General features: G+C 38.0%; 1 protein-coding gene across 1 annotated transcript in view; it reads right to left on the bottom strand.

Annotated features, from left to right (window-relative positions):
• HDGFL3 (HDGF like 3) overlaps positions 1-27,556 on the bottom strand; it is a 75,206-nt gene extending 47,650 nt beyond the window's left edge. The window contains exon 1 of the mRNA XM_065906177.1: positions 27,067-27,556. Within this exon, the coding sequence (XP_065762249.1) occupies positions 27,067-27,150 (84 nt within the window). The 5' untranslated portion in view covers positions 27,151-27,556. The remainder of the gene's footprint in view (positions 1-27,066) is intronic.
• Between the last annotated feature and the right edge of the window lie 211 nt (positions 27,557-27,767).

The following is a 27,767-nucleotide window of genomic DNA, read 5'->3' as shown; positions in this document are numbered from 1 at the left end:
AGAACATGTATGTGTGTAGAACAGAGTCACTGTGCTGCACAGCAGAGATTGGCACAACTCTGTAAACCAACTACACTTCAAAAATATATTTTAAAAAGTCACGGAGTCTAATAAACCACAGCTAATGACAAAAAAAAAAAAGAATTCCTGTGGATCCACACCCCCTCCAATATATGATGCTGGAAAATCTCTTTAATTTTTGGCAAACATTATCATCTTACCTAATTAGTAAAAAGGTTGAGCATCTTTTATGATATTTACAAGGCCTTATTTATGCATTTCTTTTATGAAATGGCTATTCATGTCTTTTTGCCTATTTTTCTATCCAGTTATTTGTCTTTTTCTTATTGATTCATTCTGTGCACTAAGGCTTTTTTGGTTCTGTGTGTAGCAAGCAACTTCTTCCAGGTTGCAGCTTATACTCAAGTTCATGAAAGGATTTTTGAATTGAACAGTAGTTGATTTTAATGTATTAAAATTAATCAATTTTTCCTTCCAAGGCTAGTCTTTTCTATGTTGTCACAGAAAATTCCTCCCTATCCCAGGGATACAAAAACTGTATATTCCTCTCATATACTCTAAAAACATTTTCACACTTCTATCTATGTGGAAATGATTTTTGTACACAGTGTGAAATAGGGACCCAACTTCACATGGATCCTATATAATTAACTCATGTAGATAACTAATGCTAGCTAGCATTGTTTAAAAATACTCTCCATGTTCCCCCTTCCCCCCCCTGCAATGCCACCCTTATCACAGCATGATTCCATTTATCTGGACCAGTTTCTGGTTAATCATTCTGTTCTACTAGTCAGTACAACTCTCACTGAGGCAAAAACACTATCTTAATTTACTATTAATTACTATTTGAGCAAATCTACAGTTTGATATTTGATAGGACAAGTTCTACCATCTTATTCTTACTGTTCAGAAATGTCTTATCAGAAATATCTGCCCTTCCTCGTACATTTTAAAGGACAACAACAAAATGAAAACATAATTTAAAAACACACACTCAAAAAAAAAAAAAAAACACACACACTCATTTACAACAGCAACAAAAAATGCAAGCTACCTCAGCATTTATTATTATTTATTTAATAATAATATAATTTATTATTATTTATTGTTATATATTTATTATAAAATAATTTTAAAACATTTAAGAAAGCCCAAATAAATGAAGAAATAGACCACATTTATGTATTAGAAACCTTAATGAGACGCAGAATTTTCCCATATTAGACCATAAATACAATTCAAATTCAATAAAGATCCCATCATAGTTTATTGTGTATTGTGACAAGCTAATATACTGTTTGCCCCTCACTCCTTGATAGGAAGCAGAAAGAATTATAAATTTAATATAAGATATAAAACTTTTACCCAAAATATGTAGTATAATCTAAAATGCAATCAGCCTTACCTATTTTCAATGTTAGGTCTTTCTTAATTAAAATCTAGAAATTTTTCCTTTATTATACTTCGGATAAATACTTCAGATGATTAATTTTGAACTGCCTATCCTGTCTTCTAGGGTTCATGTTGTTGGCAAGCTGATGCTCTCTGAAACATACTTGTGTTTATAATGAACTCTTCCCTTCCATTTGTCTCTAAACACTTATTTTGCAATCTAGATGTGCTCTTCAAAGACTCTCTTCTATTTGACTAATTAATGGATGCTACTTGTTATCTGAGGTGTTTATTCTCTACTGTGGTCATTCTTATTTAATAGGGTCAATGCTTACATCCTTGTCTTGTCAGGATGTTCTTTACTGGAAAAAAAAAAAGTTTAAAGAACACAGATGTGTTACAGAGCCACAAAGAAAATCTTTGGATAATCATAAAGCATAGCATAAAAGGACTTTTAAAAAGCCAGAGAGAGGGTGGGGGAGGGAAGAAAAAAAAAAAGCCAGAGAGAAAGGAAGAAACAGCATAAAGGCTGGAAAAAACAAATACTCTTAGCATACTTTCAAATTTAGGATAGCAGTAATTATCCCAAATGGCTCAAAGACAAGGACCTATGACCCAGACTGTTGAACAAAAAAGGTGATCAGACAAAAGGTGAACATCACAGAAGCAAAATACAAGTATGATAATCCATGAAGTACCCCAGAAATTTAACCTATAAGCAGTATTAATAATATTTTAAGGATTTACAACCATCTGCTAAATGCATCCAATTGTAATTCATCTCTTTTTAAGGATAAAGATGTGAAATTAGTTTTGTTCTTTCTGCCAAAAGCATCAATCTACCAAAAAGAAAAACCAAAAAGTTGTAATAAGTATGTTCCTGACAGGGTTGCTAAACAAATATTTAATAATATAAAGTAGACACTAGGAAGAAAACACCAAAAATTCCACAGGATAATTTTCTCAGAGATTCCTTCCTTTAGTTTATGTCTCAAGGATGAAATTCATCACTGAAAATTCGAGTAGTTCTATGCATCAAACAAAATTAAATCACATAATAGTCTTAAACACTGCCTGTTTTTGACAAATAAAAGAGGGAGCTTAGCCAAACCAACCTGACTGTCTTATCTATGGAAAATCGTATTTAAACATTTAAATAATCACTCACAGGCATCTTCCCGGTACGACACCTCACTCTCCTCGTTCTCAGTCACACCCAACTCCTCGTGTAAGGCTCGACCTGGGCAAACCTGTGTCTGCTTTCATTCTCACCTTGCCATCTTTCTGATAGATCTCAGGGACCCCAGGACCTCACACCTCACTGCTCCTGTCCTCCCCAGTATGACAAATACGGATGTCTATACACATTCACTGTCCCAGGATGATCTGTTCAGAGTCCTTTTCTTTGCTTTATTTTTAAATAAATTACACCAAGTGCAATGATAAACAGAGTGAAAAGGGAGTCCACATAATGGGAAAAAATATTTGCAAATCATGTATCCGATAAGGAGTTAGTAATATTTAGAATATATAAAGAACTCTTACAACTTGGTAACAAAACCCCACAAATAACCCAATTTAAAAATGGGCAAATGACTGCGAGATATATTTCTCCAAAGATACACAAATTGCCAATTAAGCACAAGAAAATATTCCCAACCTGACTAATCACTAAAGGAATACAAACTGAAACCACAGTGAGATGTCACTTCATAGCCATTAGGATGCCTACTTTCAAAAAACAAAAACAAAAAACCCCCCAAACCTAGAAAATAAAGTGCTGGCAAAGATACAGAGAAACTGGAACCCCCATGCACTGTTGATGGAAATGTAAAATGGTGCATTCCCTATGGAAAACAATATGGTGTTTCCTAAAAAAATTTTTTTAAAGGATTATCATATGATCCAGCAATTCTACTTTTGAGTATATACCCAAAAGAATTAAAAGCAGGGTCGCCAACAGATACATGTACCCACATTTATAGCAGCATCATTCACGATAGCTAAAAGGTGAAAGCTTTCCAGGTTTTCATTAATGAATGAATGAAGAAACAAATATACATACAATAAAATATCATTTAGCCTCAAAAAGGAAGAAATTCTAACACAGGCTACAACATGGATGAACTCTGAAGACATTATGCTAAGAGAAATAATCCAGTCACAAAAAAGACATATTTTATAGGATTCCACTTATATGAGGTACACAGAAGTCAAATTCAAAGACAGAAAGTAAAATGGTGGCTGATAAGGTTTGGATGCAGAAGAGAATGGGGAGTTACTTTTTAATGGGTATACAGTTTCAGCTTTCCAATATGAAAAAGTTCTGAAGATGGATGATGGTGATGATTACACAACAGTGTGAATGTACTTAATACCACTGAATTGTACACCTAAAATCAGTAAATTTTGTTATGTGTATTTTAACACAATTAAAAAGAAGAAATTACAATTAGCACATAAATAGCTCATCCCAAGACTGGTTTAAACCCTTTTCTTACTGGTGCCTTAAATTTTCTAAATTACATAAGGGTTTCTGAATAACTCTCAAAATGGTTAGAGTGAACTCTGTATTTTCTTTTTCTTTTGAATTCTGTATTTTCTTTCACTTTTCTCTCTCATCCTATTTGGTGAGTAAAGAGGCCAATGGACTGTACTGCAGTTCTTTCTATTAACCTGCTCTGTAACTCTGAGCAAGTCACTTGGTCCAAAGTTTAAGGCATTTCAGTTTTCTCATCCACTCTCTCAATAACACTGGAAGTCATCTTAAATTGTACATCTCAGAAGGTGCTATCACTTAACTTTTCATTGAAGATTTCAAAATTGACTGCAGAGAGGCAGGAAGCAATAACACCAGATGTAAAGGAAGGTCCATTCAACCTGGACTAGGATTGGGGGTGAGGCAAGACATATTAGAGAGAAGTAAATAAAATAGAGATATATTTTTAAAAAGGAAGGTCCATTCAAGATGCAGTGTTCTCTCGCTCTATAAGAGTTAGACTGTTCTAAGACTGTTCTAAGTTCTATTACAAATAATAGGACAATAAATATTTAGAATAAATAAAAACTATTTAGAATAAATAATTCTAAAAACTACATTTCAATGTCCTATGACAGAAGAAGGGGGCGGAAACATAGGAAATGTCAACAAAAATGTCTCCATCCATTCTCTTTTTCATGTTCCTTCTGGGTTGGTCAGTTTTATTACTTGTTCATTGAGTCTAGCTGCCTTGTTGACATGAAAATCTTCTCATCCCTCTCTACACATATCTCATTCTTTTCCTTTATGCATCTATGGTTCTCTTCCTTAACCTATCTCAAGCTCTTTAAAGGTAAGGTTAATTTGACTCCTTTTCATAAAGCTAAGTCTACCAAGGAGACTGACTCAGAGTTAACCCCCAGATAAAATCTTGAGGAAGACTGCCAACAAAGAGGAGGAATAGGGGAAAATTTCCCAGGGGTGGTCAAAAAACAGTAAGAAACATATATACTGTTTACACAATTTACATCTTAAAGCAGGAAAGAAAAGTTACGAGTTGGATAAAGCCACAACAGCCAGGAACTTCCCTAGTAGTCCAGTTGTTAAGACTGCATTTCCACTGCCCACTGCAGGGTGCATGGGTTGTATCTTTGGTTTGGGAACTAAGATCTGTGAAGCGCACAACCTCCCAAAAGAAAAAGATACAATAGTCGAATACACACCAAAAATAAAGCAGGTTACAAGTACTATAACTTATGAGGTTAAAAAAAAGTATGAAGTAGTAGAGAGTGGATCTTTATATTGTGACAAAGGTACACTACCCTGGAGTTATAAGTCATAAGCAATTTTGTGCCAAGTGAGGCTCTGAAATTTATTAAATAGTCAAAAATGCTGTGAGAGATATGTAGAAATATAGTAGATATGGTAGCTATACCTTTGCATCTCTAAATATTGGCTCCTACAGAACTCTTCTTTTTAGAATATGAAGAACATTTTTGAAAAGTTGGTCATAAATTAAAAGAACACTCAAATCAAAAAATAGTTTAAAAGACTATATACTCTGCTAACAGGGTAATTAAACAATTTTAAACACTGTAAAAAAACTTGTAACCAATGATAATTTATAAAATTATCTACTAAAACATCTCTTAGGTCAAAAAAGAAAGTCATAATTAAAATCTACTCTGAAAATGATTGCAAAATACCAATTATCTGAATCTAAATGTTGAAGCCAAATCTGACCTTAGAAAAACTCCGAGCTTTAAAATTTTCATTTTCAAAAAAAATTTCAAAAAAATTTAAGAATGTATCTCACGAAATTTGAAAGGAAAATATACTTGGGGAAGGTAGTGAAGATGGAATCAGAAATTCCATCATGAAATTTTTAATGATATAGGGAAAAATATAGAAAAACCAATTAACCCAAATAAGGGGGGGATAAAAACCAAGAGCTGGAGTTCTGGTAAAAAAAAATGACAAAAAGGCTGACACATCTTTGACAAATCTAATTAAATACAAACTTTTAAAAATATGAAATTAGTAATGAGATGTAACTACAGTGACTGACTTTAAAAATTATAACAGGATGGTGTGTGTGTGTGTGTGTGTGTGTGTATAGTATGAGAATAGACACTATTCTAGGGAAATAAAAATGGCTACAATTTACTCAAGAAGAATGGAACATGTGAATAAAGAAACAATCATTAAATGACTTAAAAGATGCCCGAAAAAAATCCTCAGAAAGTCTCCAGGCCTGAAGTGGTTTTAAGATTTTTTAAATCATTGATAACTGCTTGCTAAACAGAAATTATTTTAGAGCATCTAAAAATTGAAGAGCTTACCACACATTTTACCAAATCAGCAAAGCTACAAAAGAAATCAGACAAAAGACTTATTATAACAGATAGAACAGAAAGGAGAATAGACAATTTAACAATAATAGATGGAGACTTTAAAACTTCGCTTTAAATAATGGATAGAACAATTAAACTCGACAGAAGATTAAAAAGGAAACAGAAGACAGTATAAACCAACTAGACCTAACAGACATCTATAGAACACTCCACTCAATAGCAACAGAATACACATTCTTCTCAAGTGTATATGAATATTCTACAGAATAGAACACACATAGGTCATAAAACATGCTCCAATGAACTTAAAAGCACTTAAGTCATACAAAGCATGTACTCTGACCACAGAGTAATGAAATTGGACATCACTATTTGAGTGAAATTTGGAAAATTCACAAATATGTAGAAATTAGACAATATGCTCCTAGACAACCAATTGGCAAAGGAGAGTAAAGTACAATCAAATCACAAGTAAAATTAAAAATACCTGTAGATAAATGAAAACACAAGCAAAATATACCAACACTTATGAGATGCACTGAAAGCAATGCTTAGAGATAAATTAGTAACTGTGTATACCTATAATAAAAAAGATCACAAATCAACAGCCTAACCCTCTACCTTAAGAAACTGGAAAAAGAATAGCATACTAACTCAAAGCAAAGAAAAGATCAGAGTGAAAATAAGCAAAATAGACAAGAGAAAAATACAGGAAATCAATAAAACCAAAAGTTTATTCTTTGAAAAGATCAATATAACTGATGAACCTTACGCACGATTGACTAAAAAAAAAGAAAGATTCAAATGACTAAAATCAGGAACAATACGAGAACATTACTACTGACCTTAGAGAAATAAGGCTTCCCTTGTGGCTCAGACCTGGAGAAGGCAATGGCACCCCACTCCAGTACTCTTGCCTGGAAAATCCCATGGACAGAGGAGCCTGGTGGGCTGCAGTTCATAGGGTCGCAAAGAGTTGGACACGACTGAGCAACTTCAGTTTCAGTTTTCAGTTAGAGAAATAAAAAAGACTATCAGGGAATAGTATGGATAACTGTATACCAACAAACCAGATAACCTACATAAAAAGAACAAATCCTAGAAAGGCGCAAACTACTAAAACTCCCTGAAGAAGAAATAGGAAATTTGAGTAAACTATAATAAGAGATTGAATTAGTAATAAAAACATTACCAGAAGTAATAGTAAAAAAGAAAACTACCACAAAAAGTCTAAAAAATCCCACTCACAGACACAAGAGTAGAATGATGGCTGCCAGGGACTGGAGGGGGAGAAATTGGTAGATGTTGGTCAAAGGACACAAACTTCCAGCTATAAGATGAGTGAGTTTTGGGGATCTAACGTACAGCATGGTGAGTTCAGCTAACCGTACTGTATAGACTTGAAAGTAGCTGAGAGGAAATCTTAAATGTTCTCACTACAAAAAAATGGTAATTATGTAGGTGACAGAAGGGTTAACCAACACTACTGGGGCAATCACTTCATAATATGTAAGTAAATCAAGTCAATACTGTATGCCTTAAATTGACACAATGTTTTATGTCAGTAACATCTTAATAAAGCTGTTTTTTAAAAAACACTACCCACAAAGGAAAATTCAAGTCCAGAAAACTTGATTTGTTTAAAACCTACCAACATTGAAAGAAGAATACTAATCCTTCACAAACTCTTTCAAAGAACAAAAGAGGAGGGAACACTTCCCAGTTCATTTTTTGAGGACTGTTAATCCTGATACCAAGATCCCAGAAATAAACATTACAAGAAAATAGAAATATAGTTCAACATCATGTATGACTATAGATGCAAAATTCTACAACAAAAATACAGACCTTTCTCAACTTATGATGGGGTTACATCTCAATAAGCCCATCATAAACTGAAATTATATTTAAGACAGAACTGCATTTAATACACCTAACATTTCAAATATTATAGCTTAGCCTGTCCTCTTTAAATGTGCTCAGAACACTTACATTAGCCTATCATTGGGCAAAATAATTGAACACAAAGCCTATTTTACAATAAAATGCTGAGTATCATGTAATTTATGGAATACCATTCTGAAAGTGAAATACAGCATGGTTGCATGGGTACAGAACAGTTCTAAGTGTATTGGTTGTTTACCTTCATGACAGTGTGGCTGCCTGGGAGCAACAGCTCACTGCCATTGCCCAGCAACACAAGAAGTATCTTACTGCCTACCGCTAGCCTTAGAAAAGATCAAAATTCAAATCAAGTGTCATTTCTACTGAATATGTATCACTTTTGTACTGTCATGAAGTCAAAAATTGTAAGTTCAATCATTGTGTGTCAGAGGTTCTGTTTTGTGTTAGCAAACAGGATCCAGCAACATATAGAGTTATGCACCATGACCAAGAAATTTTATCCCAAGAATGTGAGATTTAACATAGAGAAATCAATCAATATAATACACCACATTAATAAAACAAAAAATAAAACACAACATGATTATATCAATAGATGTCGGGAAAGCATTTGTCAAAATCCAAAATCCTTCCCATGATAAAAACATTCAACAAACTAGGAGTAGAAGGAAATACCCTCAACTTGATAAAGGGCTCTATGAAAAACCCACAGCTAACATCGTACTTAATGGTGAAAGATTGAAAGTTTCCTATGTGATATCAGGAACAAGACAATGGATGTCCACTTTGACTACTTCTATCAGCACTATACTAGAGATTCTAGTCAAGGCCATTAGGCTGTATGGAATGTAAAATGGCACAATGGGTGTGTAAAGTCTGGAAATTTCACAAAGGGTTAAACTAAGAGTTACCACATGACTTAGCAATTCCATTCCATTCCATTCCATTCCTCAAGAGACTGAAAACATAAAAAAAGATGTCGCTCAGCTGTGTCCGACTCTTTGCGACCCCATGGACTATAGCCTACCAGGCTCCTCTGTCCATGGGATTTTCCAGGCAAGAGTACTGGAGTGGGCTGCCATTTCCTTCTCCAAAGCTGTACACATATGTTCATTGCAGCATAATTTATTTGTAACAGCCCAAAGTAGAAGTGATCCAAATAACCATTAATTGATGAAGAAATAAATAAAATGTGGGATACCCAAGGAATGTTACTCAGACACAAAAAGGAACAGAAGTACTGATATATGTTACAACATGGATGAACTTTGAAAACATTATGTTAAATGAAAGAAGTCAGATATAATTGGTCATATATTCTATGATATTTTCTAATGAAATATCCAGAATAGGAAAACTCCTAGAGACAAAGTAGATTATTGATTGACATGGACTGGGGTAAGCATGAATAAGGACTGACTGCTTAGTGGATATGTGTTTTCTCTGAGGGTGATAGAAATGTTCTAGAATTAGTAATGGTTGCATAACACTATGAATATAATAAAAAAAAAACACTGAATTGTATAATTTAAATGGGTGAATTTTATGTTACCTTAATTATATCTCAACAAAAAATGATGTATGTACAGTAGTTCCTCATTATCTGCAGTTTCATTTTCTGTGGTTTTGGTTACCCTGTGGTCAACCATGATCTAAAAATATTTAATGGAAAATTATAGAAGTAAACACTTCAAAAGTTTTAAACTGCATGCCATTTTGAGTAGCATGATGAAATCAAGCTGTCCTAGAATAGGACATAAATCATCCTCTTGTACAGCATACCCTACCTGTTAACAACTTAGTAGCCGTCTCAGTTATCAGATCAATTGTTGCAGTACTGCAGTTTTTCTTTCAAGTAGCCTATATTTTACTTAATAATGGCCCCCAAACATAAGGGTAGTGAAGCTGGCAATTTGCATGTGATAAAGGAAAGCAGTGATGCTTCCATTAACTAAGTGAAAAGGTGAAAGTTTTCGATTTAATAAGGAAAGAAAAAACATCATTTGCTGAAATCTGCTGTATGAACGAATTGTCTATCCATGAAATTGTGAAGGAAAAAGAAATGCATGCTAGTTTGCTATTGTACTCTAGACTGCAAAAGTTATGGCCACAGTGCATGATAAGTGCTCTGTTAGATGAAGAGGCATTAAATTTATACAAAGGCATTTAAATTTATTACAGTGTATTGAGATAAACTTTTATTATTGGCTGTTGTTAATATTTTACTGTGCCTAATTTATAAATGAAGCTCTATCATAGTATGCAGATACAGGAAAAAACATGGTATATATAGGGCTCAGTATTATTTTCAATTTCAGACATTCACTGGGGGGGTATTGCAATGTATTCCCCGTGGATAAAGGGAGACTACTGTACTGAGAAAAAGTAATGAGTTTTTCAGGTATATAAGTACACTGAATATTTAAAATATACAATTAACAAAAAGATCAAATGAGAAAACTTACAAGATTATTATAATCTGACAAAATTTAACTTCTCTTCCCAATAAAAGTTCTTAGAAAAACAAGAATTAAAAGAATAGATTAATGGAAAATAGTACAGAATTCAGTTCCTCAGAAAACTAAACACAGAGTTGGCATACGACCCTGCAATCCCACTCCTGGGCACATATCTGGAGAAAACTTTAATTTAAAATGACAGGTGCACACCAATGTTCATTGCAGCACTATTTACGACAGCCTTGACATGGAAACAACCTTAATGCCCATCAAAAGATGAGCTGATAAAGATGTGTACATACAGAATAAAATACTACACACCCACAAAAAAGAATGAAATAATGCCATTTGCAACAACATAGTATTAGTGGTAAAGAACCTGCCTGCCAATGCTGGAGATGTAAGAGACATGGGTTTGATTCCTGGGTCTGAAAGATCCCCTGGAGGAGGGCATGGCAACCCACTCCAGTATTCTCACCTGGAGAATCCCATGGACAGAGAAGCTGGTGGACTATAGTCCACAGGATCGCAAAGAATTGGACTCAACTGAAGCAACTTAGCATGCATGAACACAGCAACATGGATGAACCTAGAGATTATCGTACTAAGTCAGTCAGAAAGAGAAAGACAAATAGCATATGGTATCACTTATAATGTGTAATGTAAAATATAACACATATTAACTTATCTATGAAACAGAAACAGACTCAGAGTCCTAGAAAACAGACTTGTGAGTGCCAAGGGGAGAGGCAGTGGGGAGGGATGAACTGGGAGTCTGGGGTTAGTAGATGCAAACTATCATACACAGAATGGATTAATAACTGGGAACTATATCCAATATCCAATATCCTGTAGTAAACCATAATGGAAAAGAATGTATATATATATATAAATGAATCACTGCTGTATAACACAACACTGTAAATCAATTAGACTTCAATAAATTAAAAAAGAGTATGCCAATATGATGTGGATCCCAAACTGTCATCAAATTTCATCATAATGTTCTGAAATGGGCACAAATATAAAAGTAGTACTATTGTAATGATACATTATAAAACCAAGATACATTCATAAGTTAACTAGAAATAAAATGACACCAAAAAACCCAATTAATAATTTAATGCCACACTGTTTCTCTGAAATTACATCCTGTTTACAACACGACTATGCCTCGGGTTCTTTTGTGTTTAACACTCTTACATTGCCCTGGGCTGTATAACGAATCAAATTTCACACTGTTTTTCTCTATTGGAACTACCACCAGACCTACATTTGTACAGCCCATCTTGATATTATTAGGTGATCAGTAAGATAGAGGCAAACAAAAAAGAGCATAATTTGAGGACTTTATTTTTTAGGATGACTCACTAAATAGCAATCTCTAACTAAAACAGGAATACTTGGGTTGGGAGGGGTGGCTAGATTAGTTTTGATGATGAACTTGTGGTGTGTGCGTGTGTATGTGTGTGTTAGTCGCTCAGTTGTGTCCTACTCTTTGCGACCACGTGGACTGTAGCCTGCCAGGCTTCTCCGTCCATGGGATTTTCCAGGCAAGAATACTGGAGTGGGTTGCCATTTCCTCTTCCATGTGGTACCTGAGGGACAGCTAGATGGAGCTGTCTATAGTCAGTAAATGGATGTCTGAATTTGAAGCTTACAGTAGTGAATATGGGCCTGAAATAGAGGTTTAGAAGATAGTGGTCTCAAGAATGGTGGCTTGAAGCCAAAGACAGATCTATAAAGGTATGGTTAGAGAAGCAGAAAGATCTTTCATGAAGAAAAACACATAAGGGAAGCCAAGGGAAGAGAGTCTTTTAAAGGCAATGTTAATTTCCACAGAGGCAACAATCAGGACTGAAAAGAGTTCTATTATTTGGCAGGCGATGGTGACTTCTGGTTGAGGGTTGAGAAACAGACAGTAAGGTCAGTTATTTAAAGAAGCCTGGACCACCAACAAAGGCAGATAGAGAAAGACAGAAGAGATTATTCTTTCTAGTCTTAAAAGAGAGTTAGTGGAGGGGAAGAGACTGATGACTTCAAGTCTTTGAGAACAAAACTTTGTTTAGGTCACTTCTCTAATCCCTAGTATCTTTAGGGTACCTGGGACATAGCAAGCATTCAAAAGTATTTGCTGGGAAAAACAAAAAAAAAAAGTATTTGCTGAATGTTGAATGAAGAAAGGAAACGAGTGGGGTCAAGCAAGAAGGGGAGGGTATTAGTAAAGAGGATGGGGAAGAGGTGATCGAGAGAGAAACAAATATTTTTGATCATTTGTTAAATTTCAGACTCCTTATGTTCAAAATTCCTGAAATAACCCTCAAAAGTAGGCATTACTGTCTCCATTTTACAGACCATAGAAGGTAAGAGATTAGGTACCCAAGGTCATTCATCTGCTGAAGGACAGAGACAGGAGGCAGACATGGCTTCACCTGTGCAAGAAGCTCCTACTCTTCCATGGCACCTTGAAAATGAATATATAAAATATGAAAATAAAATAATTTGATGAAAAGAAGTGGGAAAGAAGTTGAGCTGGAAAAGGGCAGTAAAAGTATCTACTACCACCTGAGAAGGATGGAAAGGGACCTGACTGGGTCAAGTAAAAGAAATGATGAGCAGAGTTGAGGTCCTAACTGAAATTAACCCTGGAGCAGTCCTGTCTGCATGTCTTTGTGATTACGTCTAGGTGGTCTTAGCGGGAGTTTGGAGGTTGAGTGTATGAAAATGTGCACAGGGCGAGAAGTAATCATGAAGGACTAATTTTGATAAGAAAGGAGTGAAGCCAGGAGGTAGCTGCAATACCACAAGGAAATGGAGAGAACAAGGGCTAAGTTTTCAGAGTTTACAATAATACTGAATGAGAAGCAATTCTAGTGGCACAGAGTCTACAGTCACCATCATCTCCCTTTCATCAAAAAACTTCTCTAAACGCCCACTCTCGCTGAGCTACCCTACTGCTGTAATTTGCTTTTACAACTAAAAAACAAGGGACACATTTGTTCTGGGTTATCTGATCCCTTGTAGTTAAATAAATCTTTGCCCCAGACAAGGAGCTTATTAAAAATGAACGGTGGAGATCACCAAATTTCATAACTCTATCAAACACTTTGTCCTTCCCCTGCAACCCCACATGGCACAAGGCAGGGCCAGTAAACAACAGCAGTGACAAAAGGCTAAGTGGAGAACCACCGGAGTTCTCGAACACCTGGCTTAACACAAAGATTAACGCGATGTTATCCCTTTTGTTTCCAGATATTTTCACTTAGTATAGTTGGGCTATTTTCCAATAGAAATGTACTTATTTTCTGAGTCATCAGCCAGATGTGAGATATATAAAACTGCTTCCCATAACTTTTTGGAAATTATCATTTTTGGAAATTGAAGAGTGTCTTACTATCATCAGCATGAGATTTCTCTTCTGAGACTGCTATATGTAATAGTAGCAAATCTCTTTTTGATTGGACAAAAGTGACGTAAAGAAAATACAGAATCATTAGAAATGTGTTAGACCCATGACTTTACATATACCTCAGAGGGTGCCACAAACCTACCCCCCCATAAGTCTTCTGGAGTTAAGAAAAGCCCACCAACCCCAGTCATAGATAGCCTGATACCTCCACAGTCCAGTCTCACAAACCCAAGAAAACCCCAGATCCTCAATATTATCAGCCAGGTAACACTAGGTGTCAAACAATGTTTATAATTGACTAGTTAGCAAATGTATGAAGCTTATTACCCTCAAGAAGTCATATGTATGAAAATATATTTAGCTTCAAGACAGTTATAGGTATATTTAGAGTTCAAAGATTAGAAGGAAAATGAGACTAGAAATATTTGACCTGCATACTTTTGGAGATCAAGGAAAACACTGAACAGGATGGTTAAATGACCTAACATAAAATAACTTTTGTTTCTTATGTTCATGTAAACTTCATGTCAGACTATGGCTACAGCAGAACAGAAAACTCAGGACTACTAACTCATCTCAAAAATTCAACTACTCAGTTCAGTTCAGTTCAGTTGCTCAGTCGTGTCCAACTCTTTGCGACTCCATGGACTGCAGCACGCCAGGCCTCCCTGTCCATCACCAACTCCCAGAGTTTACTCAAGCTCATGTCCATTGAGTCGGTGATGCCATCCAGCCATCTCATCCTGTTGTCCTTCTCCTCCTGCCTTCAATCTTTCCCAGCATCAGGGTCTTTTCAAATGAGTCAGCTCTTCACATCAGGTGGCCAAAGTATTGGAGTTTCAGCTTCAACATCAGTCCTTCCAATGAATATTCAGAACTGATTTCCTTTAGGATGAACTGGTTGAATCTCCTTGCAGCCCAAGGGACTCTCAAGAGTCTTCTCCAACACCACAGTTCAAAAGCATCAATTCTGCGTTCAGCTTTCTTTACAGTCTAACTCTCACATCCATACAAGACTACTGGAAAAACCGTAGCCTTGACTAGACGGATCTTTGTTGGCAAAGTAATGTCTCTGCCTTTAACATGCTGTCTAGGTTGGTCATAACTTTTCTTCCAAGGAGAAAGCGTCTTTTAATTTCATGGCTGCAGTCACCGTCTGCAGTGATTTTGGAGCCCCAAAAAATAAAGTCAGCCACTGTTTCCACTGTTTTCCCATCTATTTGCCATGAAGTGATGGGACCAGATGCCATGATCTTAGTTTTCTGAATGTTGAGCTTTAAGCCAACTTTTTCACTCTCCTCTTTCACTTTCATCAAGAGGCTCTTTAGGTCTTTTTCACTTTCTGCTATAAGGGTGGTGTCATCTGCATATATGAGGTTATTGATATTTCTCCCAATCTTGATTCCAGCTTGTGCTTCTTCCAGCTCAGCATTTCTCATGATGTATTCCACATAGAAGTTAAATAAGCACGGTGACAATATACAGCCTTGATGTACTCCTTTTCCTATCTGGAACCAGTCTGTTGTTCCATGTCCAGTTCTGTTGCTTCCTGACCTGCATACAAATTTCTCAAGAGGCAGGTCAGGTGGTCTGGTATTCCCATCTCTTTAAGAATTTTCCACAGTTTATTGTGATCCACATAGTTGAAGGCTTTGGCGTAGTCAATAAAGCAGAAATAGATGTTTTTCTGGAACTCTCTTGCTTTTTCAATGATCCAATGGATGTTGGCAATTTGACCTCTGGTTCCTCTGCCTTTTCTAAATCCAGCTTGAACATCTGGAAGTTCACGGTTCATGTACTGTTGAAGCCAGGCTTGGAGAATTTTGAGCATTACTTTCCTAGCGTGTGAGATGAGTCAATTGTGTGGTAGTTTAAGCATTGTTTGGTGTTGCCTTTCTTTGGGACTTGAATGAAAACTGACCTCTCTCTTCCAGTCCTGTGGCCACTGCTGAGTTTTCCAGATTTGCTGACACATTGACTGCAGCACTTTCACAGCATCATCTTTCAGGATTTGAAATAGCTCAACTGGAATTCCATCACCTCCACTAGCTTTGTTTGTAATGATGCTTCCTAAGGCCCACTTGACTTCACATTCCAGGATGTCTGGCTTCAGGTAAGTGATCACACCATTGTGATTATCTGGGTTGTGAAGATCTTTTTTTGTACAGTTCTTCTGTGTGTTCTTGCCACCTCGTCTTAATGTCTTCTGCTTCTGTTAGTTCCATACAATTTCTTTTATTGTGCCCATCTTTGCATGAAATGTTCCCTTGGTATCTAATCTTCTTGAAGAGATCTCTAGTCTTTCCCATTCTTTTGTTTTCCTCTATTTCTTTGCACTGATCACTGAGGAAGACTTTCTTATCTCTCCCTGCTATTCTTTAGAACTCTGCATTCAAATAGGTATCTTTCCTTTTCTCCTTTGCTTTTTGTGTCTCTTCTTTTCACAGCTATTTGTAAGCTATTCAACTATTACTGTTCTATAGAAACATACCATCCACATAGATTAATTTCCCTTTGGCCTAACAGACTAGACCAGTGCTTTTTAAGCTGTAGGCAGTGAAACTGATTTTGTGGGTTACAACCTGATTTTAAACAAGATGAAATATAAAAATATCAGGATGCATCACATTTAGTATGATTTGTGAAAAACTTTTTCTAGTGTGTGTGTATGAAATTAATAATTATTTATATTTATTATAAAGTAATATTTACTGTCAGTTATAACCAAAAAGTTTGAAAGTCACTAGACTAGACTGCTACAGAATCAATCAGCAACAATGACTCATTTCCAAGGTCTAAATACTTTTTCAAAATTATTGACTTAATCCTCATGAAGCAGTCCAGCGAAGGAGATAAGAACAGTTATGCCTTGTTTGAAAATAACTGGTCTCATTTTGAAAGTCAAACAAAAGTCTAAAGGGAATTAATTTTCAATCCATTTAACATATGCTAACTTTGAAAAACTGAACTGAGATTGTATAATACTGCTCCCTCTAAATATGCATTTCCTCCAAAATTAAAGATGTCATTAAAACAAAAGTTCTACTTCAGTAACAAAAAGCAAAAAAGAGATCTAAAGCTATGAGTTCATTTTTTGACATTTTTCCCTACATAAAAGTTTTTTGATCTTCTGTGAAACTCACTTATATATTTGCTAATGAATACTGAACCTAACTGAACCTATCACTACAACAATTCTCATCTTAATAAACATAGAAGTTACTAGATGTTACTAGATAGAAACCAGGAAGTTACTACTGTGTTAGTTAAAAATTACCCAGTCCATTTTGAAATGGTACCTCCACTTTGGAGAAGACTTAAGAGACTATAATCAAGCTTAGAGAATCCACTCAGATCTTGAGTCCCAGTGATCAACTGGGAAGAGTAGTTGATTCACAGACCCTTTTTATCTGCAACACAGTCCAGCTTAGTTTGTCCCCAACCTAAAGCTATGTGGAATCTCTAGAGATGGCTCATCACACTCAGAAATCTGAAGGAGGGGTAATAACAGGAAGTCCTCACAACTCCCAGAGCCTAGAGCCAACCCACTATTACAAAGTCACAAGGAAAGGGCTGAAACAATTGCCAAACCACAAAAGCACTTACTGAGACTTTACTAGGCTCCTAGTCTGGTGTTTCTAGGAGGTAATTATTAGGTACGTAATTAGCAAACAGTTCCTTCAAGTATATTTTCACATTTGATTACTAAGGAAAAGGATGAGAGTAAGAATTAGCACTCTCCCTGTTTTATAAAGAGGCTATAAGGAAAAAGATGTCCAAACCTAACAAACCAAGACAGTGGTAGAATGAAGTGCTTATCTTTGAACTCCTGGTCTAGTTGTCTTTCCATACATGGCAGGAAGTCTTGCTCAGAAATCTGGAGGATGTCATTCTAAAGGCTTGAGCTCACCCATCTTTAGATTATTTCACTCTTTTTACCTCTATGTGGCTCTCTGTAACCATACAGATGGTACTCAACTGACTACAGCAAATTTTGACCAAGAAAGAAGATAAAAGAAAAACTCAATTCCTACCTCTATTTTAATCAGCTGAAAGGAGTTTATGTATACAAATGGCAGGAAGTACACATAGGAAAATGCTGGTATACGGTCTAGGAATGCAGTAAACAGGCAAGAAGCTGCACAAGCCAGTAGTAGTTCTTATGATGTAGCTTCTAGGCTCTACTGAACAGTAACTTTCATGATTACCCTACTTGATGGTCAAAGCAGATATGTTCTCTCACACATAAAGGTTTTGGAAACTACACCAAGTCAACACCATGCTATTTATTCACAATTGATTTTAATGAGCCTTGGCTTTCTTTAAATGTACAACTAATACTTATTTTTATACTGCCTTGTGCCAAAGGGCTTTCAAAGAGATATGGACTAAAGATAATATAATAAATGTTATAATAGTAAATCTCTGAAGATTTCTAGCTTCATAGCAACTCATGAGCCCCACAAACACACATGTATCAGCATGTATGGTCATGCTGTTTAGCTGCTAAGTCGTGTCTGACTCTTTTGCCATCTCATGGACTGTAGCCCACCAGGAGCCTCTATCCATGGAATTTCTCAGGCAAGAATACTAGAAGAGGTTGCCATTTCCTTCTCAAGGGGATCTTTCCAACCCAGGGATCAAACTCGCATCTCCTGCATTGGCAGGCAGATGCTTTACCACTGAGCCACTAGGGAAACCCCCAACATAATGCCAAATGCTTCTTCAGTCCTTAACCCAATCTGGTATCACTTTTCCCATGTTCTGTGGCATTCTTAATAGTCTAGAATTACGACTTAAGTGTCTTTAGTTGAAAGTCCGTGTTCTCTAATGGGCATATTGATTTCATAGTAGTGTTATATATACTCATTCTAACTTGATAACAAGATATATATACATTATTGATATAAATACATATATTTTGCCTAATAACCAAAATTAATTCAATCATATATTCATTAAATTGGGAGACTGGGGGATTGACACATATACACTGCATGAGTAAAAGAGATAACTAGTGGGAACCTGCTGTATAGCACAGGGAGCTCAGCTCAGTGCTCTGTGATGACCTAGAGGGGTGGGATGGGGGTGCGAAGGAGGTCCAAGAGGGAAAGGATGAATTTAAACATATAGTTGATTCACTTCATTGTATGGCAAAAACTAATGCAACATGGTAAAGCCATTATATTGCAGTAAAAATAATTGTGCTTATTAAATTAACAAAGGCTTTCAAAAGTTTGAATCATCTAACTTTTAATGAATATATGAGAAGACAAGTGTTCTCTTATTCTGGTTGTGGGTAAGATAATGAAAAGTTTATAATACAAAGTTTTAACATATGCATATGCCCCTCGACTCAGATAACTTCCAGAGACTTGTCCTAAGGAAGTAACTAATGATTTAGCCAAAAGAATGTTTCTGAGTACTCTTTTATAGTATAAAACTAGTAATAAACTAAAAGCCCTATAATAGTAGTTATAATTTATAAAAATAAGTCCATGCCATAAATTATCAGATGGCTGTTACAAATAATGTTATAGAAACATATTCACTGCCACTGAAGTCTTCTAAAGATATAGTCTTTAGTGGGGGAAAAGATGCAAAACTGTATATATTACAAAAATTATGTACCTACACTTATAGGTACATATTCATGATGCTTACATGTATGTCTAGGGAAATTAATCTTTCTAGGATGAACATTCTAGTGTAATAAAATTTTGTTACACAGGTGGAATTAATATATAACATGAAGGTCAGTCCATTCTCTCTTTTAAATAAAGACAATTTAAACAGTTTTACAGTATGAGCAAAGTGTTTTCAGTGCAAGGAACACTGTTGACTTTTAATGGTAATCTACAGTCAGTACTTCCATTCTGGAGTGAAGGAGCAATTAAAAAAAAATTCTATTAAGTTACAGACATTTTAATAAAATACATTAAAGATGAATTATTAGAAAAATAAAAGACATACAAATACAAACCTCATTTTTAAATCAGATTCACATCAAATAGCTAAAAAAGATTCTAAACTCCTGTTCTCAATTTCTGTACCTATCTTGTCACTGACAGGTAGCCATCCACAGATCATACTTTCAGCAGCACTGCTTGAAATGATTAAGAAGTCTGTTCGCAGCGGACTAATAACTGTATTGAGTGGGCTATATTTTGATCAAACATCTGGAGACTCTTCTGCAATAGAAAATCTTTCTCCAACAAATAGGAAGATTTGGGCTCTTCCTTTGTTATGCTTACTATACTTTTTGAGTTTGTCAAGTTTTTCTAAGGCTAACAGACATTTTCAACAAAGTCATATATCATTTTAAACCATCATTTCCAAAAGAATCAAACACAATCTCATACAGTGAAACTAAGAGAATTAATATTTTTCTAATCATGGGGCAACAAGTAGTCATCAGGGCATTCCAAAGGTGATACAACAGAACAGATCCACATGGTTGAAAAGGAAGCAATGGAAAACGTCGGTAAGTGAGAATTTAAGTTATTGATCTGCTCCCAGGGTTGAGCAGAAGAAAATGAGACAATGGGCCAGTTCCTTGCCGATGCGAATACAGTCCCTCAGGGAAAGGCTGCATGAACCTGTGCCACCCTACACAAGGAATGAATCAAAGATGGACCTCCATGAACTTAGGACAAAAGTAATAAAGATTATAAACACCTTACTTTATGTTGAGATTAAGAATTTAAGGCTCAACTGATTCTCTGAAAACATGTAGTCTGGTCTCCAGAAATAAAGGTTCATAACCTAGCAGTCTATTGTCGAAGGAAAAATAACCAACCAACCAACCAACCAGGAAAGTGCTGTGAGTTAGAAATTGAACATTCCTAACCAGTATGCATATTAATAGGGGATATGGCACCACCTCCGAGGTGGCACTAGTGGTAAAGAACCTGTCTGCCAATGCAGGAGACCTAAGAGACCTGGGTTCAACCCCTGGGTAGGCAAGATCCCCTGGAGTAGGATATGGCAACCCACTCCAGTCTCCTTGCCTGTAGAATCCCATGGACAGAGGAGCCTGGTCGGCTACAGTTCATAGGGTCACAAAGAGTTGGACACCAGATGGAAGCAACTTAGCATGCATGGTATATCACTTCAATTACTCAATTATAGTATTTTTAAATTTCTGCAAGTTTAACCTGTTGGTATAAAAATGAAAAAATATATCTAGTACGGTACCTTACACACAGTAGGTGCTCAAAAAAAGAACAGCTCTTTGAACTGTTGTAGATGGGTAAGTCAAATGCTTTATTCTTGTATTCTTGAGTTTTAACAAGTGAGAGGTTGATCACTAGATCAAAAATATGGAGTAATGAATGATTTAGTATGAAAGGAACAGAAAGACTCTAGTGCAGTTAAACAAAAGACAGAGGTAGAACACAGAACTAAAAAGAAGCCTCAAGAGAAAGTTATGAAGTAATAAATGAAGTTTCTAAAATAGTCAAAAGGGAAAAGGAAGATGTAACATTGTAGGACTAAAGCCTTAAAGGAAAACATTTCTATTGAAAGCTAAGAATGCGAAATTTAATCCATGAAAAAGCTTGGAGTATTACAGTTTTCTTTTCCTCACCTCATACAAAGTGCATGTTTTCTTTTCTTTTTTAATTGAGGCATTATATACGTGAAAGTCGCTCAGTCGTGTCCGACTCTTTTCTACCTCATTGACTATAGAGTCCATGGGATTCTCCAGGCCAGAATACTGGAGTGAATAGCCATTCCCTTCTCCAAGGGATCTTCCCAACCCAGGGATCAAACCCAGGTCTCCTGCATTGGGCAGATTCTTTATCAGCTGAGCTACCAGAGAAGCCCCATTATATATGCAATAGTGCAAAACCCCCAAATGTGCAAGTCTGATAAATTTTTACAAGTGTACAAATCCAGATCAAGGTATGAAACATTTCCAGTGCCTCCTCCCAGTCAAGAGTGACAGGGGATGAGATGACTGGATGGCATTACTGACTTAATGGACATGAGTTTGAGACCCCGGGAGATATCGAAGGACAGGGAAGCTTGGTGTGCTGCAATCCATGGGGTCACAGAGTCTGACACAACTTAGCAACTGAACAACAACAACCAGTCAGTAACCCCACCATCACCTCCACCTACCATAGACTGATCACCACTGATAAGTTTTGCCTATTTTTGAATATCACGGGATCATTCAGAATGTACTCTCTTGTATGGCTGTTTTCACTCAATCTTGTATTTCTGAGACTCATCCATATTTTTGTGGGCATTAGTAGTCTGTTACTTTTTATGGCTGAGTAGTACTTCACTGTACAAATATACTACAAATTTGCTTGACTGTTCTTGTGTTGATGGGCATCTGGGTTGTTTTCAACCTTCTGCTTTTATGGATAAAGCTGTTATGAGTATTGCTGTAGAAGTCTTTTGGTGGACATAAACACTCATTTCTCCTGGATGTATGCCTAGAACAGACTGCTAGGTCACAAGGTTGGCATGTGTTTAACTATAGATCATGGCAGTTTTCTAAAGTGATTGTATCAGTTTACTCTATTAACAATGTTTGAGAATTCTCTTAATTTTAGAAAAGCTCTTTAGGTGAAACACAAGAGCTTTAAGACATTTTTTGGTATTGCTTCTTTTAGAGGAGTAACATAAGCAGATTTCTCACACCTCAGGAAATACACAAGATGATTTTAATAGGTATGAGAAGAAAACAGTACAATTTCTATTTTAGTTTCTTATTCTTTTGCCCAAAAAGTAAACTTTACCAATATTTAATATATAAATTAACACTAGTGTGTTTATTTAGATGGTTATATTTATTCACTTATTGTCATTTGTGTGTGCCTGGTTGAGCACAATTATGGAACATCTACTAGTAACAGAGTTCTCCCTAAACGAACAAGCTAGCTAGAGGAGTCCTGCAAAAGCTGTCAGTCACTCAGTCATGTTCGACTCTGCAACACCATGAACTGCAGCCCACCATGTTCCTCTGTCCATGGGATTCTCCAGGCAAGAATACTGTAGGGTGCTGCTATCCCCTTCTCCAGGGGATCTTCCCAACCCAGGAATCGAACCTGGCTCTCTTGCATTGCAGGCAGATTCTTTACCATCTGAGCCACAAGGCAAATGCCTACATCGATCCTACAAAGGTGACATGAATAATCTAAGCACAAGCAAGCAAGGAAATGGCCAACCTGACAATTCTTTATTTCTTTAGAAGATTAAAAACTCTGACATGCTAGTCAGATCTCACAAGAAGTAGGCAAAATAATTCCAAAAATTAGAACTTTTAAAATGTAAACTTACTCTAGTATTTTTTTTAGCCAATAATGTACATAATCCAAAAGATTCAGAAACTCATTTTAGCACAACTATTTTTTAGTATTAATTTAGTTTATCCTCAGGCATAAATGAACTTCTAATTTTTAAAGTTATATACGGTGGCTCAGACAGTGCAGAATCTGCCCCCAATGCGGGACACCCAGATTTGATCCCTGGGTCAGGAAAATACCCTGAAGAAGTAAATGGCAATCCAGGCCAATATTCTTGCCTGGAGAATTCCATGGACAGAGGAGCCTGGTGGGCTACAGTCCACAGGGTTGCAAAGAGTCGGACATGACTGAGCGATTAACATGCTCACTTCACTTTCACAAGTATTCCCATCAGAAACAGTCAGCTGCTATTTAATGTTAAAACAATATATCTGAAAAGGGAGGAGGACAAGAACCACCTGGGGAGAGGCATGAGGAAACTTTCCTGGGTAGTGGTACTGTGCCAGTAGGGGCTTGCCTTCTACCAGTGCACCCATTTGTCAAACTCCCTGAATGGCACATTTACGCTAAGTGTGTTTCAGTCTACATAAATTTTACCTCAAAAGGGAAAAGGGGATCTATTAAAAATATTGACCTCTAGTTAATGACTTGATTGACATGACTTTGAGCAAGCTTCTGAAGTTGGTGATGGGCAGGGAAGCCTGGTGTGCTGCAGTCCATGGGGTCGCAAAGAGTTGGACATGACTGAGTGGCTAAACTGACTGTAGTGAGTTAATGATACACATGCTCAACTGTGTAGCAGTAAATTATAATGATGGCTGCAACTTACTGTGAGGTGCATTAAAATAAGATGGACTGCTATACACCTAGAGGGATGGATATATAAACAAACAGAGCAAATATAGTAAAATGTTAAGTGTGGAAATCTAGGTGGTAAGATATATGGCTGTTCACTGTACAATTTTTTAAAACTTTTCCATATATTTGAAAATTATCATGATAAAATGTTGGACAAGAAAAAAATTTACTCAAGAGTTGAAAATTTTAAATAGTGTAGTGATACAGGGGAAAAGTTAGAAATTCAAAAAGGGAAAAAGGAAGGAACATTCAATACCAATGCTCAGTGGTTTTACATACACTATACCTGTGAGGTGAGAATTATCCCTATTTTACAGACTAGGAAACAGAAACTTGGAAAGATTACAGAACATGCCCCAGGACACAGAGTGTGAAGCCCAGCCAAAAGCTGAAACCAACTTGATTAAATTTACCAGAGGTCTGAATTCTCTTGGCTCACATTCCTCATAAGGGGATTCCTAGAACTAAAACAAATGTCTTCTCTACAGCAGAGAAGTCACTTCTCCATTCCACGTGGATCAACTCTATTAGAAAGCTCCTCCCTATAGCCTGAAAAAAACTGTCTCCCCATGTTCTTCTTCCTGTGTTTGATTCCTTGTGGCCATACAAAATTCCAGCAGGGCTGGCCTTCATATCAAGCAATCGTATTGAAATAGGAATAATTGGGATTTTTTTCCTGTAAGTATTTTATACCATTATCTACAAAGTTATAGCTAGATGTAAAGTGGGGATACTATCTCCTAGAAATGGAAAGAAAATTAAATGAGAACACTGACACATTCCACTGCAACTAACAAAGAGCAGAGACTCAAATACCTCCTTCTTCTTTTTCTAACCTTTACCTTTCTTTGGAAATTACAGCATGCCACTCACCATAAAATATTTTAGAATATTAGGGAGACTTAGGTCCTTTTCTTGAGGAACTCATTGTTAAATGTGAACAGACACAGATTTTCCCCCCTGTATTTACTGTATCTTATCTAACAATGTAATTGATTTTATTTCCTCATTTTACTTTCCATTTTCCCTTGGTATGGAGTTAAGACTCCTAGGAAATTTATGTACAATTAAATATACAGCTCCTAGGGCCACTTCTGCAGCACCTTTTTGTTTCAAAATTACTACAGGTGGCCAATCTATGCAAGCAACATGTTAATAAAATTTTAAGTCTATTTTCTTTTTGACTCTCAGGAAATATTTTTCAAAGGCAAGATTAAAGAAAGCCATTGTGTTACAAGAAAATGACCAACTGGTGATGATAAATAACTTTTAATTCACTTTTGACTATCCACAAACATATATGCCCTCTGTTTATTTCTTACTTGAAAAGTATATTCAAGGGATTCTCTAAAGGACTCCTAAAGTAACAAATCTTGCCCTATATATATATATATGAAAAAACAACCCATTATTCTACCATGAACTTTGCCTTATTTAAGGACAACCTACAGTTCAGATATGGATAAAAGTTATTTGCACAGCCTCATGGAATCTGAATGAGACTGTTTTTTTCCCCTTGAAATCTGAGGTTGTTAATGTTGGAAGAAATCCTAGAGATGATCATTTTATAGTTGCAGAAATGGATATTCAGACAGTCCAGATGATCAGCCCGTACCAGAGCCCGGACCAGATGTCAAGGTCCCCCAATTCCTGACCCAGTGTTCTTCCCATTTTACAATCATGACAAACTAAAAAAAAAGAAAAGAAAAAAAGAAAAAAGATTATATCCGTCCATTACTTCAACTTCACTAAATTTCAGTCTGGCTACCCATGATATCACTTCTTTTTGTGAATGGGTGTATTTGGGGGGCGGGGGAGTCTTGGGTATCTTCACTTGCATATAATACAACATTTTTAGAGTTTTTATTCATATTTATGCTACCACTATTTCCTATGTCTAATTCTATTCCTCCAAGGATACCAATACAGACTTGAACATGCCTTGACCCTCCTTTTCACTACATTTCTTATGTCAAGCAATTAACTACCAACTATTATAAAAGTAAAAGGGACTGATTTTAAAACACAAAGCACACATGCTAGTAAAGGGCCTGGTAAAAAAAAAAAATTCAATGTTATGTATTACATGTAGATGCTTTCTAGAGAAAGAGCACAGCGACAACCCTGCTTATGGGAAGAGAGAGCTATTGTGGACTGAGGTGGGGGGCCAAGGATGAGGTCTGGAATCCGACCTAAAACAAATATGGAGGTGAAAAGGCATGAGGAGCTTCCGGGACCCACTAGCCAGTGCCAAGCTGCCAGCTCCCGACATTCGGTGTCGGTTTAAAAGAAGCAGGGGCACCAGGGATGCTCGTACCCCAGGACAATGATAGAGCAGGCGGGGCTCCCAGAATCGCGCTCAGGGAAAAACTCAACAAGTCTGGATGGCGAAGGATGCCCTGAGAGATGGATGAACGACTGCCAAGAGGCTGCCGCTGGCTCGGAATGACCACTGCCCCTTTCCAGGATCGACGCCGCGGGCGCCCGCCGGCTCGCGGACAGCCATTTGCACTACGTTCCCCTACGTGCCCCGACGTTCGCCCCGAGACCGCCGAGTCCGTCAACCACCCTGCCCCGGGCGATGCCTCTGCTCCAGGCCCGCTTCCCGGCGAAGCAGGCTCCCGGTCACCGCCGGCTTTCCGGCAGGAAGGCAGCAGCTGGCCTGCAGGGGCCGGAGCCGCCTTCGAAAGTGGGGGGAAGGATGGCCGCCCTCGCGGGGTGCGGGCGCGGCCCGCGGGAACCCTCGCCTCCAGTGCGGCCGAGTTCTCTCTGCGCAGCGCCGCCCGAGCCCTCAGCCTCGGCCGCAGTCGGCCGCTCGCGGCGGGCTCCGCGCTCAGGGCTGAGGCGACGGGGAAAGGGGGCGGGCGCGCCATCATGAAGGGGAAAATGGTGGGCGGGCGGGCCCGCGCGCCGCCGCCGTACTCACCCGGGCGGGCCAGTGCGGGTAGCCCTTCATCTTGGCGAAGACCAGGTCGCCCGCCTTGTACTCGCGGGGCCGCGGACGCGCCATCCCGGCCGCTCCCCTTCCTGGTCGTCCTTGGGCGCCGCTAAGATGCCGGGAGGCCGCCCCCCCGCGGGCCGACGGACTGCGCCGCGCTCCCCGCGGGCCTCGAGCCGGGCGGGCGGGCGGACGAGCGGCCGCTCCGACGAGGGGAAGCGTCGAGGCGGCGGCTGGGGCGAGGGGGTGGGCGGGGGGCTCAGCAGGCCCGGCAAATCACCGCCCGGCAGCGGGGGAGGGGAGCCCCCGGCCGCTCGGCTCTTGCCCGCGCCGAGGTCCCCGCCGCCGCCGCGCGCTGCTCACAGGCTCCGCGTCGCCTGCCTCATGCCGCCGCCGCCGCCGGCCTCCTTCCCGGGCTCCCGGGCGCGGCGCGAGCACCGGGCCTCGCGCCTCCTCCGAATTCCTCCTCGGGCAGCGACCGCAAACACGATCTTATTATTGTTCTCGCGCGCGCTCAGCATACCCCCCCACACACCCCACTTCCCGCTCCCCACCCCTCCCCTCCAGAGCCGGCCGGTTAATTCCTAGGTACACGGCCGGCTTTCGCGCAGAAACCGAGCGCGCCAGCCCGGCTGCTCGGCGGGCGGGCGGGTGGTAGGTACGTCCTCCCCCAGCACCGAAGCCCGCGC

The sequence above is a fragment of the Muntiacus reevesi genome, chromosome 15, assembly GCF_963930625.1.
Source record: "Muntiacus reevesi chromosome 15, mMunRee1.1, whole genome shotgun sequence".
In the NCBI taxonomy this organism is placed as follows: Eukaryota; Metazoa; Chordata; class Mammalia; order Artiodactyla; family Cervidae; genus Muntiacus; species Muntiacus reevesi.
The sequence above is the reverse complement of the archived record's forward strand: the minus strand, read 5'-3'. Positions and strand labels throughout refer to the sequence as shown.